The sequence below is a fragment of the Nematolebias whitei genome, chromosome 8, assembly GCF_014905685.2.
Source record: "Nematolebias whitei isolate Nwh7 chromosome 8, NemWhi1, whole genome shotgun sequence".
Classification (NCBI taxonomy): domain Eukaryota; kingdom Metazoa; phylum Chordata; class Actinopteri; order Cyprinodontiformes; family Rivulidae; genus Nematolebias; species Nematolebias whitei.
In genome coordinates, this window is record NC_056505.1 from 21,877,049 (window position 1) to 21,893,840 (window position 16,792).

The window sequence follows — 16,792 nt, forward strand, 5'->3', positions numbered from 1 at the left end:
TATATATATATATATATATATATATATATATAATAATGTTGTGTTAAGTTATGCTTTATTAAAAAACTATTTATGTACAATAGACAATTTTCTGATTATTTCCATTTAAAACTATAAAATTACACAAATGCACAAATACAGTTTTGTTTTAAAGTTACATTAAAAACAAATGCTTCATATCTAAAATGGGAAGGAACACATTTATCCAATCGTTTAAACTTAAATCATTTGATGGTGAGAAATGAAGGCGTTGTAGCCATTTATAAATACTTCTACTGTATACACAATGTTCATTGTGAGATGATAAGCTCAGAGTATGTGTTGTGAATGACTCAGCTACTCCCACAACAAATTTTAGCTCAATATCTGTAAAATATCTGAAGTATTTCCATTTAAGTGTTGACTAATATTAATTAGCTTTGGCTGCCATCTTTAACTGTATAGATTCTAAAACATATTCAGCTGTAGATGTATCCAAATATTGCTTCCTTAATGTTTCATTACATCCAATGTTTTAGGATATATTTTGCTAACAGACAAGCAGAGCTAACAATATTCAAAGCTAAAGTTTGAAGAATTGATCTTGCTCAATGAGTACAGTACCACAGTGATGAACGTCCCTCATTGTTTTGTTTTTCCCACACACCTGCCGCTGCTGCGCGCGCAGGCTCTGATATGACAGCTGTGACGTCACTGTGTATGAATCAGAACATGGCTGCTGCCATGGAGCTGAGATGTTGGGGAGGAGATTGGGGTTTGCCTTCTGTCCACACCGACTCCCTCATAGTTCTGGTAAAAATAAAAAAAAAAAAAAAACAATTTTGTTTGCTCGGGAAAAAAACAAACCGTCGTCTTTGTGTCCAGAGCTGAGTTTAACGACCCGGGTTTGTTTCTGAGTTGTTGTTTCTTCTCGTTAGCTTCCATGCTAACTCAGCTCGCTAACTTGTATTTCTGTACGTGTGTTGGAAAGAAAATGTTGTTTAGGGTTGAGTTTAATGTCGCAGCTGCGGGATAAGAACTGCCACGCCTGGAAATGGTTTAAATGAATATGAAAGAATATTCTTGCCTTTAAAAAAAACAGTGATCCTCCAAGGTCAGCTAAACTAAAGCTGCTGGTTTTCTTGCTTTTTGGTTTAATTGAAGCTGTTTCGTTAAGGAACTACTGGCTCTGACCGAGTTAATACTGCCTAAAACTAACCTGAGTTTTCTTTCTCATGATCATCATGTTGGATGGCGCATGTAGGAATAACTGTGGCCTCTAGGGGGCGCTTTTTCTAATTTAAAATAGGGCCATAGCCCATTGTGAGGACTTTGAGTGGAAGGCAGTCTATAAACCTTGCAAAACTGTAGTAAGAAATTAAATAAACAACATGTTTGCTTATAGGCTGCAATTGTTAAATGGAAGAATCAGTTAAACTTTTTTTCTCCCAGTTTTATTAAATCCGATGTAATGATTTGTTTTGATTTATTTTTATTGACTAACGGACCGCTGTATGTGCTCGCCTGACAAAGCAGGAAATCTGCAACAGTTTTTATTGTTAATTTACAGTCAGTGACACATTTCTGCTTGTTATACTTAAATTGTAGTCATTTAACTACAGTGCAAAAATTGAAAATCTTAAATTCACTTAAAATAAATTTAGTGTTGTACGAACTAAAGATCCAACTTTCATTGAAAGAATGCACATTGCTTACCACGTTTCATGCCAAAGTTTTTAACTAAAATCGTATTGTGATGAGAACTGACGGTGTTGTAGTCATTTTAGTTAACCCTTGAAAATAAGATTATACACTCAAAGTATGCTGTGGGAGGCTTTCTGTTACCACTCAAAATTTGAGCTCATTGTCTTTAAAACTGGCTGAATTGTAAATGTTTTTGTGTTTTCCAAGCTCAGTTGGCTGTGGTGGCCATCTTGAACCCCTATCAGTTGGAGATGTACATTCAATAATGACGTCATTAAAATCTAATAAGTTACTCATGTGATATTTTGCTAACAGACCGTCACAGGCAAAAACATTACCTGCATTTCTTTTGGCGTCAAGCACCAACCATGTTCATACTTTGTGTTTTTAAATTACCTTTGAATTTTAAATTTACTTACCTTTCATTCTGTATTCCCTAACAGCTGTGTGTATTTTTTGGTGATGATCAGTATTTTAATTTATTTGTTTCTTTTTTTTTAGGCATACGCCAGATTTTCTGGAGCAAAAGTCTCAGTTTCTCCTATAGACTGGACATGGAAAACTATAACAGGTGGGCTGCAGCGTGTCATAAACTACAAACTTAATCCTACGTTCGTGATTACTTAAGATGAGATTTTTTTTTGTAGTCTACCTGTAAACATTTATTAAATCTATATGGTAAATATAATTGCAAAGAATTGGACAAAGATTTACCTGCTGTAATAACATAATTGCTAATTTTTTTATTCACCTTGTAGAGTGTATTTAATCATGACAAACTGTTCCTTTGGAGAGAAACATTGTGTTTATAAATCTGTGTGTTTGATGGAGTTGTGTTTCATCATTTCAATACACTTTACATGTTTGTAGTTCATAAAAAAAGCTGTGATCCAAACACTCAAAGGGAGAATAGCATAAATACTGATTCCTCATTCCTTGATGCTTTCTTGCTCTGTATAGTTTATTCAAACTTTTGAGGTCATAATTGGCAAAAATATAGATTATTTTTATTATGTATTTTTATTTTGCATTATATTTTATTGTGTTAATGCATTGCTGATACTGGTTCTGTTTGCATTGCCTGTTTCACTCTGCGCTGCGTCATGGTGTCTCATTGGTCCACAGCGAGCGTCCCAGAGTTGCTCTGTGGAGACACTGTAGTTCAAGAACCTGCACAGATTCTTAACTTCATGAGAAAACAGGTGAGAGTTTCTACTTCTTCAGCGTGAGCTCAAAGCCTTGTAGTAAAGTCATTCCATTTGTGAATTTTTATTTAATTTCTGCAGAGGTTTAATGCTGATTATGAGCTGACGGCCAGACAAGGAGCAGACACGATGGCCTACATCGCTCTGCTTGAAGAGAAACTGCGTCCAGCTCTGGTAGCACCTCCTGTCCTCTACTTTATTCCTGTCAAACATTATTATGTATTAATACATTTTATTATGTTGTCTTGTGTCCCACAGTTACACACTTTCTGGGTGGATGCAGAAAACTACTCCAATCTGACGCGACCGTGGTTTGCGTCACGCTCGCCATTCCCACTCAACTTTTTCGTCCCAGGTCACCACGCCAGCATCGCCCTCTCTCGCATCCTCCTAACCAAAGGAGAGGCGCCGTTACACACAATCTCTGAGGTGGAGGGAAAGGTAGTCGCCCTGTTGTCTGTCTGATTTGTACTCCTGTTGTTTTAGTTTCATGTTTTTCTTAAATGTGTCCTGCTCTGCTTCAGATCTACAGTGATGCTAAAGAGTGCCTGAACCTCCTCTCCTATCGACTGGGAACTGCTAACTACTTTTTTGGCAACTTGTAAGTTCTCCGTTGTTTCTTTAGGTTTAATCAGAATCAGAATAAGCTTTATTATCATTGCACCGAGATACAACGAGAACATGTACGTACAGTCGTCCGAAAGATGGACGGAGTTCACAGAGCTGCTACTATAAAAGCGCAGCCTTCTTATTCTTATTAAGAATAATCTAAAAAAGTTAAATCTGGTCCTCTGGACATTCCAAAAAAAAAAAATAAAAAAATAAACATTGTAGAAATGTTTTATCTTTCATCCGAGAGACTTCCTCAGTCTGAGGTGCTGTATTCAGCTCAGTCTCTTAAATAGCACCTTCTCAGAGTGGATCAACCAGTTTTGCTGCTGACAACCAAAACCAGCTGATCACATGCTCAAGAAGGACCATCAGCCTAACAATGGATCATTAGCACACTGATGGCTGTTTACTATTCACAGAGGGCTGAGTGATACTAGCAATCACAGCATTGTAAGAGGGGGACAGTTGGAACACCGAGGCCTCCACCCCTGTTTAATGATGGACGATTTCTTTTCACAAAGATGGCCTCCTTTACTCCTCTCTCAAACCATCGTTCCTCTCTGTCCAGGATGTGAACATCTTCATCCCTGAAAGAGTGACCGCCGGCCTGGAGATGAGTGTAGACCACAGAGTCCTGGCCTGATGATGTTGATCTTCTGTGCAGGATATAAATAGATGTGGTACATGTACATATAGGCCGGTGAAGACATTGAATTTTAAGGGAAGGTCGTAGCATAGTCCAGATAAGAGGTGTCATTCATCATCAGCTCTGTTGAGGTTCTGTCACATGTCCATGGCCCTGGGGAAGGGGGAGGTGAGGAGACAGACAAAGCATCTTTGTTTTTTCTAATCATGCCAGGAGGAGTTGAGATAAGTCTGCCATCAAGGCCACAGTTTAGTTCAGGCAGAACTTGTGAATTGCTGTTTCTGCCTTTTTAAAGTCTCGCTGGTATATTCCTCTGATGGAAACTCCAAACAGCCGAACTGATTCCTTAAAGTTGAGCTCACAGCTTCTCCAAGATTATTCCCACCGTTCATGGGTGCTGCCAGAAAGTTCACAGTCCTGATAACAGCTGCTCCAGCTCTGACGCAGCTCCACATAATTCAGTCTGAGTGCTGCCAAGCTTCGACACATCCACACACATTTGTAGACAATCCAGATTTCACCAACCCAAACAGCAAAAAAACAGTTGTCATCATGAATCCAATTTGTTTCCGTTGAGGGTCGTCCTTACCCTGACTCCTGTCGGGAGAAGTTGATCGATTTTGTTGAGAGACCAGCTGATCAAGTCCTTTGAATTAGGAAGGTGGGCAGGAAAAAAAGAGGCTCTTTAAGGGTTCACAAGATGAAAGATTGCAGTGGGGGGACGGAGCACCGGGAGACACGTCTGACTTCACCAGAGCATAGAGAGAGAAAAAAAAAGGTTTAAATATTGCAAGACAAATTAAGACGATCAAAAAACAGAAAAGCTTTAAAGAATAAAAACAAGTACTAGCTGTTAAATATGTTTAGTTGAAAGTATTCAGTTGTGTGATAAACATGTGATGTCACAGTCTTAATTTGCTTGTGTTTACATGTTTGTAGAAGTGTTTTGGTCTTACGTGGGTGTGTTTTTGACAAAAGGCCAACCAGTCTGGATTCCTTCGTGTTTGGTTTTGTGGCACCTCTCGACAAAGCAGACCTTCCCAGCAGTCCTCTGCAGAGCCACCTCAGACAGCTGGAAAACCTCACGCGCTTTTGTGACAACATCCTTGCAGTTTACTTCAGTTCAGATCAGCCTTGTAAGATTCCTGCATGCCGTTAAAAATCTCCCTCTTTGATGCTTGATAGTATTAAAACTCAAACCTAGGGTGAAATTTAATGCTCAGAAGAATGCAAAAACTAACACTATCTCTAACAGTGCTCCTGCTCCACCTCCTTCTCCTTCCTTCATCCCTCCCCAGGTCCTCCCCCACCTGTTCAGGAAACGGTGGATGCAAACCTGCAGAAACTAACACAGCTTGTAAACAAAGAGTCCAACTTGATTGAAAAGGTGCTTCTGCTTTCCCTTTCTCTTCTTTTGCATGGGTTCATGGTTGCTTTCAGCAGGTATCGCCACTCAGTTCTTGCTAATATAATTTATTTCTCATTCACATGGAAACTGTCTAAAGTGTACCTTTTTTTTACTGTAGATGGATGATAATCTGCGCAGTAGCCCACAGCACAAACCCTACAGAGCAGACCCCAAACCTGGTCTGTCCAGTGCAAAGAGCTCTACTCCTGCCTAAAACTCACTGAGGAGCTCCCTGTAAATAAAACAAGCTTTGAGTCAAGCTGAACATCCTGAAAAGGAGGAGAAATCTAGTCAACCTGGACTGTGACTCAAATGGAAACTCACTATTTTATTAACAGGAGTATAACTTATATAATTAAAGGAGACTATTTTACTACAATGATGATAGAGTTTAAAGATGTTCGTCCGAGGGGGAAGAAAAAGTGCATGTGTAATGTGTTTATAAAGGAGGATGTGCATGTATGTGGTGACGGCTGGAACGCTGTGAAGCGGTGCTCCGTGACAAAAACAAGTTCAAAGGGACGGCGAAGGAAATGAGTCCAGCAGGGAAATGAGTAGTTCACTTTATGCTTTGAATCTTTTACTCATGCTTTAAAGATTTCTATACTTTCTGTTTGAGTTTGTCTCTCGCGATCACATCAGAGCATGTCTGAGCTGTGTTGCTTTAAAGTAAATCTACTTGTTTTCTGTATTTGACTACGAAAGATCTTTTTAAGATGAGCACAAGTTCTTGCATTCACTGTAAAACATCCTTGAAGTTCTTTGCATTAGTGTAAAGTCTGTCTGCAGTCAAGCTCGTGACAGGGACCCAGTTAACTTTTTATTCTTTTTTCTTCGCTCATCTCCACCTTAGTGTTCAGCTTGTCGTTAAATAGAATTATAACCAGCGTGATACATTTCCTCCACATAGGCAGATCAGCTGACTCAAACATTTAGCTACATTTCACTAGTTATTGGAAGAACTTCGCACTTTATATTAGATTTCTGCATAATAATTTAGATTATTTCATGTTTTCGAGTTTTCCTGTGGACTCAACCTGATGTCTTTGAGTTGGAGGTATTTTGTAACATTACCAGTTGTTGCCTTGGTTTTGCACATTTATTCCACATGTGGTTATTCTGCCATGTTGTGTATTATTTGCTGTGCCTGTGTTATTTTATTGAAACTGCTATTATTGAAACAGAGGTGGTATTTGGGACCGTCAAATCAGCTACTTTTTGATGTTTTTATTTTTTAGTGGGATCACTGTTTAGTTCTATATTCTGGTGTTTTATGGGTCAACTAATTCAGTCTATTCCAAGTGATTCTTTCAGTTATTGTGTCTTTAGTGACGACTCTTAAGTGAGTGTTCAAAACTCCCATCAGTTATGCGTTCCCTCTTTGTGCTTGTTGCCCATCATCTTTTAAAAAAAGACACGTTCGGATCCGTTTGAGTGGTTAGTGTTTGTTCATGGCTGCTGAAACATCTGTACAAGTGTCAGAATGCCAGCTGTGTTCTTGGCAGCTTGTATTCATGTCAAATTATTTTAGTCCTCTTTATTATCTGTTAACAATCAGAGAGCTGTCTTTGTTTTAAAAAATAATACGATTTCACACTGGTAATGTATTTATTTTTTGTATTTTCTCAAAGCAAATCCATGACATTTCCAAACGTGCCTGTGAGCTGTAGCAATTTAGTCATTTTGTGTATATTAAAATATATATGTTGAAATGAAAGCGTTTCTCTTGTTTTTGTGTTATTTAACAGGCTTGTTGCCTGAGGAGTGAAGTGTCACATTCTGATGGTTCCAGGTGTGAAGGAGCGATATCTTCTTAAACATGTTATGAAATTAGACAACAGCTTCAAAAATAGTTTTAGGTTTTTTATTATTATTATTGCACACTACCCCAATTTAAAAAAATAAAACTTGGGACGTCATGTAAAATGTAAACAGATTGCAATGATTTGCAAATCTTATAAAGCCATATTTTATTCACAATAGAGTAAACATCAAGTGTTTAAAACAAAAAACTGTACAGGTTTTATGAATTTTAGAGCCCTGACACATCTCTAAAGAGGACTGTGGGGAAAAATGCTGTAAAAGTGATACAAATTAGAAACAGCTGGAGGAGCATTTAGATACGTGAATTGGCAACAGGTCAGTATGAGGACTGAGAATAAAAAGTAGTTTAGAGAGGCTGAAACATTCAGGTTGTTCCTTAACAGAAAATGTGAAAGGCTGAATCTACAATTTATAATAACACATTTTAAGAGTCTGGAGAAATCTGCACAGGGCAAGGTTGAAGTCCATTTTTGATGCTTGTCATCTTCTGGCCTTTAGGTGGCGCTGCAAAAGAGCAGGTCTGATTCTGTTCTGGGCACAACTGCATGGTCTCAGGAACATTTCCACCCACCACTGTAAACATTTTGCTGTGCCTCCTTCAAATGCTAGTTAAAGCTCTATCATGCAACAAAAAAACAAAAAAGCCATGTGTGAGCATGGCCCAGAAAATCTGCCGTCTTCTCTGGGCCAACGCTTGTTCAAAATGGACTGAGGTCAGGTGGAAAACTGTTCTGTGGTCAGATGAATCAAAATTTTAAATCCGTTTGAGAACCACAGACAGCACATCCTCTGTACTGAAGAGAGGGACCATACAGCCTGTCGTCAGTGAACAGTTCAAGTCTTCCTGATGGTATGGAGGTGCATTAGAGCCTCTGGCATGGGGAGCTTACATATCTGAAAAGGCACCATCAGTGCAGAAAAGTGTAAACAGATCTTACAACATAATATGCCATGCAGACATCTTCTTCAGAGAAGGTCTTGCATATTTCAGCATAGAAGGGTTCTAATAGAAGACTGTCCAGACCTCAGACCAATAAAAACATTTGGTGCGTCATGAAACAAAAAAAAATCACAAAGAGGACTCAGGGCTGAAAACAGAAAACAGAGGATATGGAACATTTTCCTCCCAAGTGTCCAGCGGTTTCTTCAGTCCCTGGTGTTCACAGATGGTAAAAGAGGAGGAGATGCTCCACAGTGGGAAACACATCTCAACTTTTTGATGTGTTGCTGCCATCAAATAAAAAATTACCTCGTTTTCCTATCCATCCATCCATTATCTTTACCCGTTTGTTCCATTTTGGGTCACGGGGGTCGCTGGTGCCCATGTCCAGCAATCACTGTGCAATCACTGTGCGGGGGGCGGGGTAAACCCTGGATGGGTCGCAAGTCCATCGCAGGGCCACATAGAGACAAACAAACATTCACTCTCTCACTCACACCTAGGGACAATTTAGAGTTACCAATCAGCCTAACATGCATGTTTTTGGACTGTGGGAGGAAACCGGAGTACCCGGAGAAAACCCACGCATGCACGGAGAGAACATGCAAACTCCACCCAGAAAGGCCCCTGGACCGGGGTTTGAACCAGGGACCTGCTCGCTGAGAGGCAGCAGCTCTACCAGTTGCGCCACCGTGCTGCCCCCTCGTTTTCCTAATTCATTATTATTTTATTCTTAGTTTAACCTTTTGACGTGCTTACTCTGATCCTCTGTGAACATAGTTTGTGAGAGTTGTAAACTGTTTCAGAGTACATTTTACACAACATCCCGACGTTTACAGAATTGGGCTTGTACCGTACTTGCCACCGTGCACGTCGCATCAGTCCAAATTTGTCTAATAAAGTGGAAAAAAAAACCGCAAATAAGTCGCTTCGTCGTATAAGTCGCATTTATTATGTGTCGTCATTGACGCTTCGCGTTTGTTATGCATCACCGCTGACCACCTGAAAACAAGGGCCGGTGTTGTGCCAAAAATCAATTGGCTGCCAAATGGCAGCCGCGGGAGCGTGCACGGGAGGACTTAAACAAGAATCTAAGAAAATTAACACTTAAAAACAATTATTTGTTTGCTCGACATTATAGTAAAGGTGGGTCTCAGTTGAACTTTTCCTTAATAAATGCAGTTTAATGATCAAATCTGATTTGACTTTTGTTCCAGGAGTTCTGGAGCAAGACGAAGGTGGCTCTGTATGGCAAGCCAAGAGTCTCATTAATAGCAACGTTTACCTATTAATGAGAGAATTGGCTTGCCATACTACTCGAGGGCCCATATATAGCGGCTGAAAATGGCGGTGTTCTTTTTTTTTCATTTCCCCTTTATTTATCCAGGTAGTCTCATTGAGCCACTAGAACTCATTTTCAAGAGAGACCTGTTTTAAGGAGCAGACAGGGGTTAAGGGCCTTGCTCATGGGCCCAGGGTGTGGGCAGGTGTGGGTGCTTCACGTACCCCACCCACATTTTTGATGTTGTCGGTACCGGGGCTTGAACCGGCAATCTTCCGATCACAGGCCCACCTTCTCTATCCTCTGCGCCACCACTCCCCCAAGTTCAATATTTGTCATGTCAGAATGAATGAAATCGTCAAATCTCAGCCAAAAATTGGGTTATAAATATGCAAATTTATGCAAAAAGTGTGACTTACACAACGAAAAATACGGTACATCAAAATGTTTTTGGGTGGTTTGTTGTTCTTGCTGGAAGCTTTTCTGTTTCTTCTTTGACCTTCTGACAGTTCAAACCTTTTGTTTGGATAATGGGCAAAATAGAAGTCTTGAATTTTTGGCTTTTATGCTTTTGTACTAACAAATAAAGCACAGTTGAATCTGTAATGAACAGTCACTTCTATATTACTGATAACCTTGCAGATAGACAAATAACATTTAAAAGGCTAACACTTTGACTCTGAAAACTGGAAAAAAATATATAATCTGCAGGAGTAAAGTGTACTGTGCATGTAAACCTGCTGTAAGAAAACAGTTACTTCCTTCTTTAAGCTACAACAACAAAATGTTCCTCTCGCAGAAAGATGGAAAAGAAAAAATCAGGCTATGACTTAATTTTTTAAAGAGTTTTCCTTCAGGCTGCAGCTTCACAGTCCAACTCCTCACATGGAGGCCAGAAACTGCTCCCTGGTGGGTTTTGTGTGTGCCCTCCAAATGTCTCACATTTTGTTTTCCTCCAAACAGGAGAAAAGGTGACTGCCTGGAAAATATCTGTGAAATAACTGGAAATGGCACGTTCTCTGGGAAAATGGAGCTTAAACCATGACAGTGGGTGGAACCCACTGATGTTTAAAAGCCTTTTTATGTTAAAGTTTGAAGTACTATGACAAAAACGCATCTATTTTTAACACAAAATACTTTTTGTTCACAATGTTTTCTTCATATTTGACTTTTAGATTTAAAGTCCTGTATTGCATCATAATTTGTTGGGTGAAATAAACGTCACAGAGAGCTTTACAGCTAATAAAAACCAACAAAGTCTTTGAAAAACTGTTTTTAGGTTCAGTTTATTTCAGTGATTCACTAGTTTAGATGACGGTCTGATCATAATGAGCATTTTTATACAGAATTCCAGTAAAGTGACGCACACTGGGACCAGTTTTACAGCTGATGGAGAGCTGAGGCCCTCTGGTGGAGGATGGATAATGAATCACAACAAACAAAATCTATTTGTGCAAATAGAAAAATAATCCTAATTTTAGACATAATCAAAGCAATAACAGTGAAAACATCAGTAGCAGGAAACAGATCACTTCTGTTTAAAAAGGTATTTACATAAATTCACAATATGAAACACAGTTTAAAAGATAAACGTGCCGTTTAAACTCCACCCATAAAAGACCTGAACTAACCCTTACTGAATGTACAGAGGATGACGTTTTGTTCTGACAGTTTCTGTCAGATAAGACCACCTAAAAACAGGAATACAAACAAAATGGTACAAAACTTTCACATAAATAACAAATAAATATTTTAGTCAAAACTACAAAAGTCATCCAAAGCATGTAAAACACCCACTTGCACATTTTAGGACAAATATCCATTTTTTTTTAATTATTATTACTATTTCTTTTACTAAATGCAGCAAGAAAAATCAAGGTATTTGTTTCTGAGGAAAGATTTTTTCAAATTTCCACTGATCAAGGCCTTTTGTTGTAAATGAACACAAATATTGTCTCCATGAAAAACATGTTGATTTAATGAGACACACTGTAAAAATTATTAGGGTTTTATACTAAACTTGTAAATTATACTTATTTATTCACATATTTATTTCTGTTCTGATAGTTTCTTAATTTTTAATTACATCTGTATATTTCTTGTGTAAAATACGTGGGGTAAAATGGTAACTATAAATAAATGTCTTTTTTTTTTTTACAATTTTCTTTAATTGACATAAAAGAAATATCAAAAACTTTGTGATTCTTCCAAAATTTCCTCTTAGTTTTAATAATAAAATAATAAATTCAAGTTTATTCCTTTATGTACAAATATGAAGTTACATAAAATCAGTGATACATTAGATGTAAAAAGGGGAATTACTGTATTTCTGTCATTTTACACAGATTTAATTATTGATAAATGGATATATTTTTAAATGCAGACATTTTCACACCATAATTGTATTTTTATTAGTTTCAAACCTTTCAATGTATTTTTTGCTCAGATAAACAAACCCTTCATAAACGACTCAGCAGGTATGGAAAGTGTTGTTGTTTTCAAAATGAAACCATTTTTATCATGTTTACCTTTTTTTCAAACAGTAACTCATCATCATATGATAATGATCTTGTTATCATCATAGCCATAACTATCATATTTTATTACCGTACAGCAAGTTTAAATGTTTTCATTTAAATTTCAAAAACTAAAAAATATTAATTAACTTAAATGTTTGTGATTTTGGACCTATTTTTTGTATTCTAACAATTTGAATCTTGTATTTTTGTAATTTTGTCATTACATGTTAAAAAAAAAATAACTTAGTTGTTGAAATTGGGGCCAAAAATAAATATTGCATGTTAAATTAAAGCTTAAAACAGTACTTTAATTATTTTTTACAACATGGTTATTTTCCAGATGTTTATGGTGCCTTAGGCAGCAGAATATTTCTATTTTTTAAGGATTGTGTTTAAACAGTGCATGCAGCAGAGTTTTAGGCATCTTTGGTAAACTCTGGTACCTCCAGCGCCGTGCACAGCTGCAGGCTGCCCGGCTGCTCCAGGGCCAGCACAGGATGGCAGGGCTGGCTGAAACGCTCCCTGAACGTCCCTAACAACTGTCCGCTGTGGGGATTGTAGAAGGACAGACGACCAAGATGATGGTCCAAGAGGACGCCCACTCGCTCAGGCGTCTCAGTCACGAGCACGCTGGACTGAACGTCACTGTGGAGTAACTGAAACCTACAGCTGCATAAATGGAGGAGGATTAAAACACGAACTGAAGTGACTTCTCAAATAGGTCACCGAGCTTACCCTGATGGGGTGGGGGTGCACTGCAAACACCATGACGTGCCATTTTCCCCAAGTGAGCTGCTTCTATTGGCTGCCGTGCACGTTACTCCGAGCCTGTAGGCTGGACATCCAGACACCACAGTCTCCCAGTAATGGAGCCCTTGAGGAGGCAGCAACTCCCCCAGGATGGATGGACACCTAGAAAACAGTTTTAAATGTTTACTCACTGCTCCATGATCTGTTTCTGTTCTGAAGCTCGTTTTCGTGTTTATCGGTCCTGGTCGTTAATTTCTGCACTTTCTTTTTGTTTAGTTTATCCACCCTGTGTTCCCAGCCACTCTCAGTATTGTTCCCAGTTAGTCTCTGCTACTCAGTCCTGCCACTCCCTCTCACACCTGCCCCCCCATCTCATTAAGCTCAGCTGTTTTCCATCTTCTCGTTCAGATTCTGTCCATATAATCCTTGTGTTTCTCACTGCTCACTTGCTGAGCATCACACAATCGGCATATTGTGTTTATTGTTTTTATGCTATTAGTGCTTAGTGTATATTTAGTTGATGTTTGTCTTAGTTCATATCTTAGATCTTATTACTGTTTTTCTTTTACATTTTATTGTTGGATGCAACTGGGACTCTGTGTACATAATTTCGTTCCACTACATGTACCACACGTGGTGGAATGACAATAAAGAATCTCTGACTGACTTTGACGATGTCCGGTCCCGAGTCATCAACAGCATTTTTTGTTTTAAAATACATTTCTTAGAGTTCCTTGTTGATGATGATTTTAAGGTGTGGATGGTTTCCTTTTTTTTAAGTTTCAATGGTCAAAAAGCTGAAGTCATTGAGTTTAGCCCTAGCTCTGCTGCTGTCTCTGATCCTGTAAACCTGGACTCTCTTCAGCCACATCTTGACCAGTCTGTTAAAAATGTCGGGATGGTTTTAGACACCGACTTTAAGTTTAATAAACAAACCAAATCTGTTCTGCAGAGAAGCTTCTTCCAGTTAAGGCAGAAAGTTAAGCTAAAGTCAGAGTTGTCCAGATCTGACCTTGAAAAACTAGTCCATGCTTTTATTACTACCTGACTGGACTGTAACACGCTCTGTGCTGGGGTCAGTCAGATCTCCTGATGGAGATGTGAAAGGTCACAGATGTTTTCACTTACTAAAGTCAAATGCTATAACTCATATTACCATGTGTGTGTTAAAGAGTGCTTTGTCTGGACAGAGTGGAGGCAGAGGCATGGAGCCTTTCACTCCTAACACTCAAGCCTAAGCAAAAAGGAAGCAGGAGTTGTCTGACCTCGGGTCTGACTGATAACATTATAAAAAGACTCTCTTTTAGGCTCTCATGAACAGACTTGGAGACGAAGCGTCAAACATCTTGCCTGCTTGTATTTCAACCTCTGTTTCATCTTGCAAGATTAAACCTGGGATTAAGAAAATTATCTACCTCTCCTGTGTGGCATATTTATTTAAAGAGCTATTACAAGGATAATATTAAAATTATCCTAACATCTTGCCCTGGCCTTCCATCCTCATACCCCTCTGACCTACTTCAACCACATGTTCCTTCTCGGGCACTGAGATCATCTGACCAGCTGCTTTGGTTGTACCAAAAAACAGGCTGAAGCTCAAGAGATCGGACTTTTTCAGTCATGGGCCCTAAACTTTGAAACACCCCATCCCCCCCCCCCCCCCCCCCAACATTAGACAGACCACTTCACTCACTGCTTCTGATGTTCTTCATGTTTTGATGCTTTTAATTATATCTTCTTATTTTTCCTTGATGCTGATTTTATTGTTAAGCACTTTGGTAACTGCTGCTATTTTAAATGTGCTTTATAAATAAATCTGACTTGTGTCGGCCTGCATTCTTGGGTCCGCCCTTAAAACCGTGACAGTTACTGGGTTAAACGTACTCTTTTCCTGTGGTTTTGTGAGCATCCTGGGAGAAGTGCAGGGTGGTCTGGTCGTCTGACAGCTTCAAAGCGGGATGAGCTGAAGCTTTCAGCAGGTGAAATCTCGTCCCTAAAAACAGCGAGAAAAGACAAAATTAAAGGCCGATCATTCCAGAAAGGAATAACATCACCTTTTATATCTGAGATTTAAACTAAACTCATCTTATGTGGAGGAGGGACAGAATTATAGCTGTTTTGGTCTAACCTTTCACATAGCTTTATGTGCAGGCTCAAGCAGTACTGTGAAATCTCGCAGGATGTGAAAGTGCTCAGACTGTAGGTTGAGAATAACTCTCAGCTACTAACACGACAAATTTTAGCTTATCTGTAAAACTGACAGTTATAGCCGTATGCGCAGGCTAACGTCAGATGAGGATGCCCTTTTAAACTTGGGAGACTACAACAGTTAAACACACTTACATAAATATAGACAGGACATTACTGCGTCTTTACCTCTTGTAGAAACGAGCGCAGCCTCACTTTGCTCACTGACTCCTGCTGCATTCACAGCTTTCAGGTAAAACAGGTAATTCTCATTGGGTTGCAGGAGAACTCTTTGTTCGCAAACTTTGATTCCTGAGATTGATCTAGAAACGTATAAATACTTCAGTGACAAGAAAATGTGTCATTTTACTGCTTTTTTTTTCTATTTCAGATGGAGATTTGGCATCAAGTCTGTAAAGCTGAGTGATCAGCATCAGAAAATAAAACTAAAGACGTCGTCCTTCACCCACCGGAGCCCTTCTCCTTCCAGCTCATACTGCCGGCAGTACTCCAGAGTGTAACTCTGTCCGGGACTCTGTTGAGCTGGGCTCCACCTCAGCGTGGCAGAATCCCACAGGACGGTGCAGCGCTCCGTGTCGATCACTGGCACCGACGGAGCTGATACAAAGACACGCGTCACCCATTAATCACAACTTTAAACTCTTTGCAGCATGCGAAAGAAAAGAAAAAGCTTTAGTTTCATCTGATTTTTTTTTTTTAATGCCACATTGTTGGAGGTTAAGCTCCAGGGAGTGGGCTGACCTGTTCTGAAGAGGAGTTTCTCACTGGGCAGAGAACAACCAGTATAGTTGACGGCCATCACCCACGCCTTGTATGTCTTGTCTGGCTCCAGTTCCTCCAGGACACAATAACTCTCCTTCACCGTCACCCGGTACTCCTCTGACACGACTGTCACCAGCAGCGACACAGACAGAGAGGCCCGATGAGACACGAACAAGAACTTCAGATTAATAACAGAAGATGCAGTACTATGTAAAGGTATGGAGCAACCCCTAAATCCTTCTTGTTTTACTGTGGTAATCTTTGAAAGTGGCCTTAATCCATAGCACTCCATGGTTTAAAAATGGTTACATACTGGAACAAAAATGAATGAAAAATCATCAAAGTTTAAAAATGTTGGCATATCTTCAGAAAGAATTGCTGATCAAGTCCACTTTAATTTAAAAGATTACAAGAAAACCTGGTTCCTCGTAAAACTAAATAAGGAATACTGCAGTACAGTAGTCCCTCACTTGTCACGGGGGTTATGTTAGAGACACCCCCGCGATAGGTGAAAATCTGCAAAGTAGGGATGTTATATCTATTTTAGTATTTATATACATATATCCATCCATCCATCCATCCATCCATTATCTTTACCCGCTTATTCCATTTTGGGTCACGGAGGTCGCCGGTGCCAATGTCCAGCAATCACTGTGCGAGGGGCGGGGTACACCCTGGACGGGTCACAGGTCCATCACAGGGCCACATAGAGACAAATGAGACAAACAACCATTCACTCTCTCACTCACACCTAGGGACAATTTAGAGTTACCAATCAGCCTAACATGCATGTTTTTGGTCTGTGGGAGGAAACCGGAGTACCCGGAGAAAACCCACGCATGCATGGAGAGAACATGCAAACTCAACCCAGAAAGGCCCCTGGACCGGGGTTTGAACAAAGGACCTGCTCGCTGAGAGGCAGCAACTCTACCAGTTGCGCCACCATGCTGCCC

The 16,792-nt window shown here is 39.5% G+C and overlaps 2 protein-coding genes across 2 annotated transcripts in view; one reads left to right on the forward strand and one right to left on the reverse strand.

The window, feature by feature from the left end:
• Positions 1 to 701: 701 nt before the first annotated feature.
• On the forward strand, positions 702 to 5,837 carry mtx3 (metaxin 3). The gene is made up of 9 exons (XM_037680468.1): positions 702 to 792; positions 2,185 to 2,254; positions 2,809 to 2,885; positions 2,970 to 3,062; positions 3,147 to 3,329; positions 3,413 to 3,489; positions 5,125 to 5,282; positions 5,445 to 5,533; positions 5,673 to 5,837. Exons 1-9 carry the CDS (start codon positions 712 to 714, stop codon positions 5,766 to 5,768), a joined length of 924 nt encoding a protein of 307 aa, XP_037536396.1. The 5' UTR covers positions 702 to 711; the 3' UTR covers positions 5,769 to 5,837.
• A 6,698-nt stretch (positions 5,838 to 12,535) lies between these two features.
• Positions 12,536 to 16,792, reverse strand: part of cmya5 (cardiomyopathy associated 5) — a 14,092-nt gene continuing 9,835 nt past the window's right edge. Inside the window, exons 9-14 of the mRNA XM_037680106.1 lie at positions 15,819 to 15,965; positions 15,527 to 15,674; positions 15,246 to 15,379; positions 14,754 to 14,862; positions 12,855 to 13,031; positions 12,536 to 12,788 (exon numbers count right to left, since the gene is read on the reverse strand). Of these exons, the coding sequence (XP_037536034.1) occupies positions 12,536 to 12,788; positions 12,855 to 13,031; positions 14,754 to 14,862; positions 15,246 to 15,379; positions 15,527 to 15,674; positions 15,819 to 15,965 (968 nt within the window). The remainder of the gene's footprint in view (positions 12,789 to 12,854; positions 13,032 to 14,753; positions 14,863 to 15,245; positions 15,380 to 15,526; positions 15,675 to 15,818; positions 15,966 to 16,792) is intronic.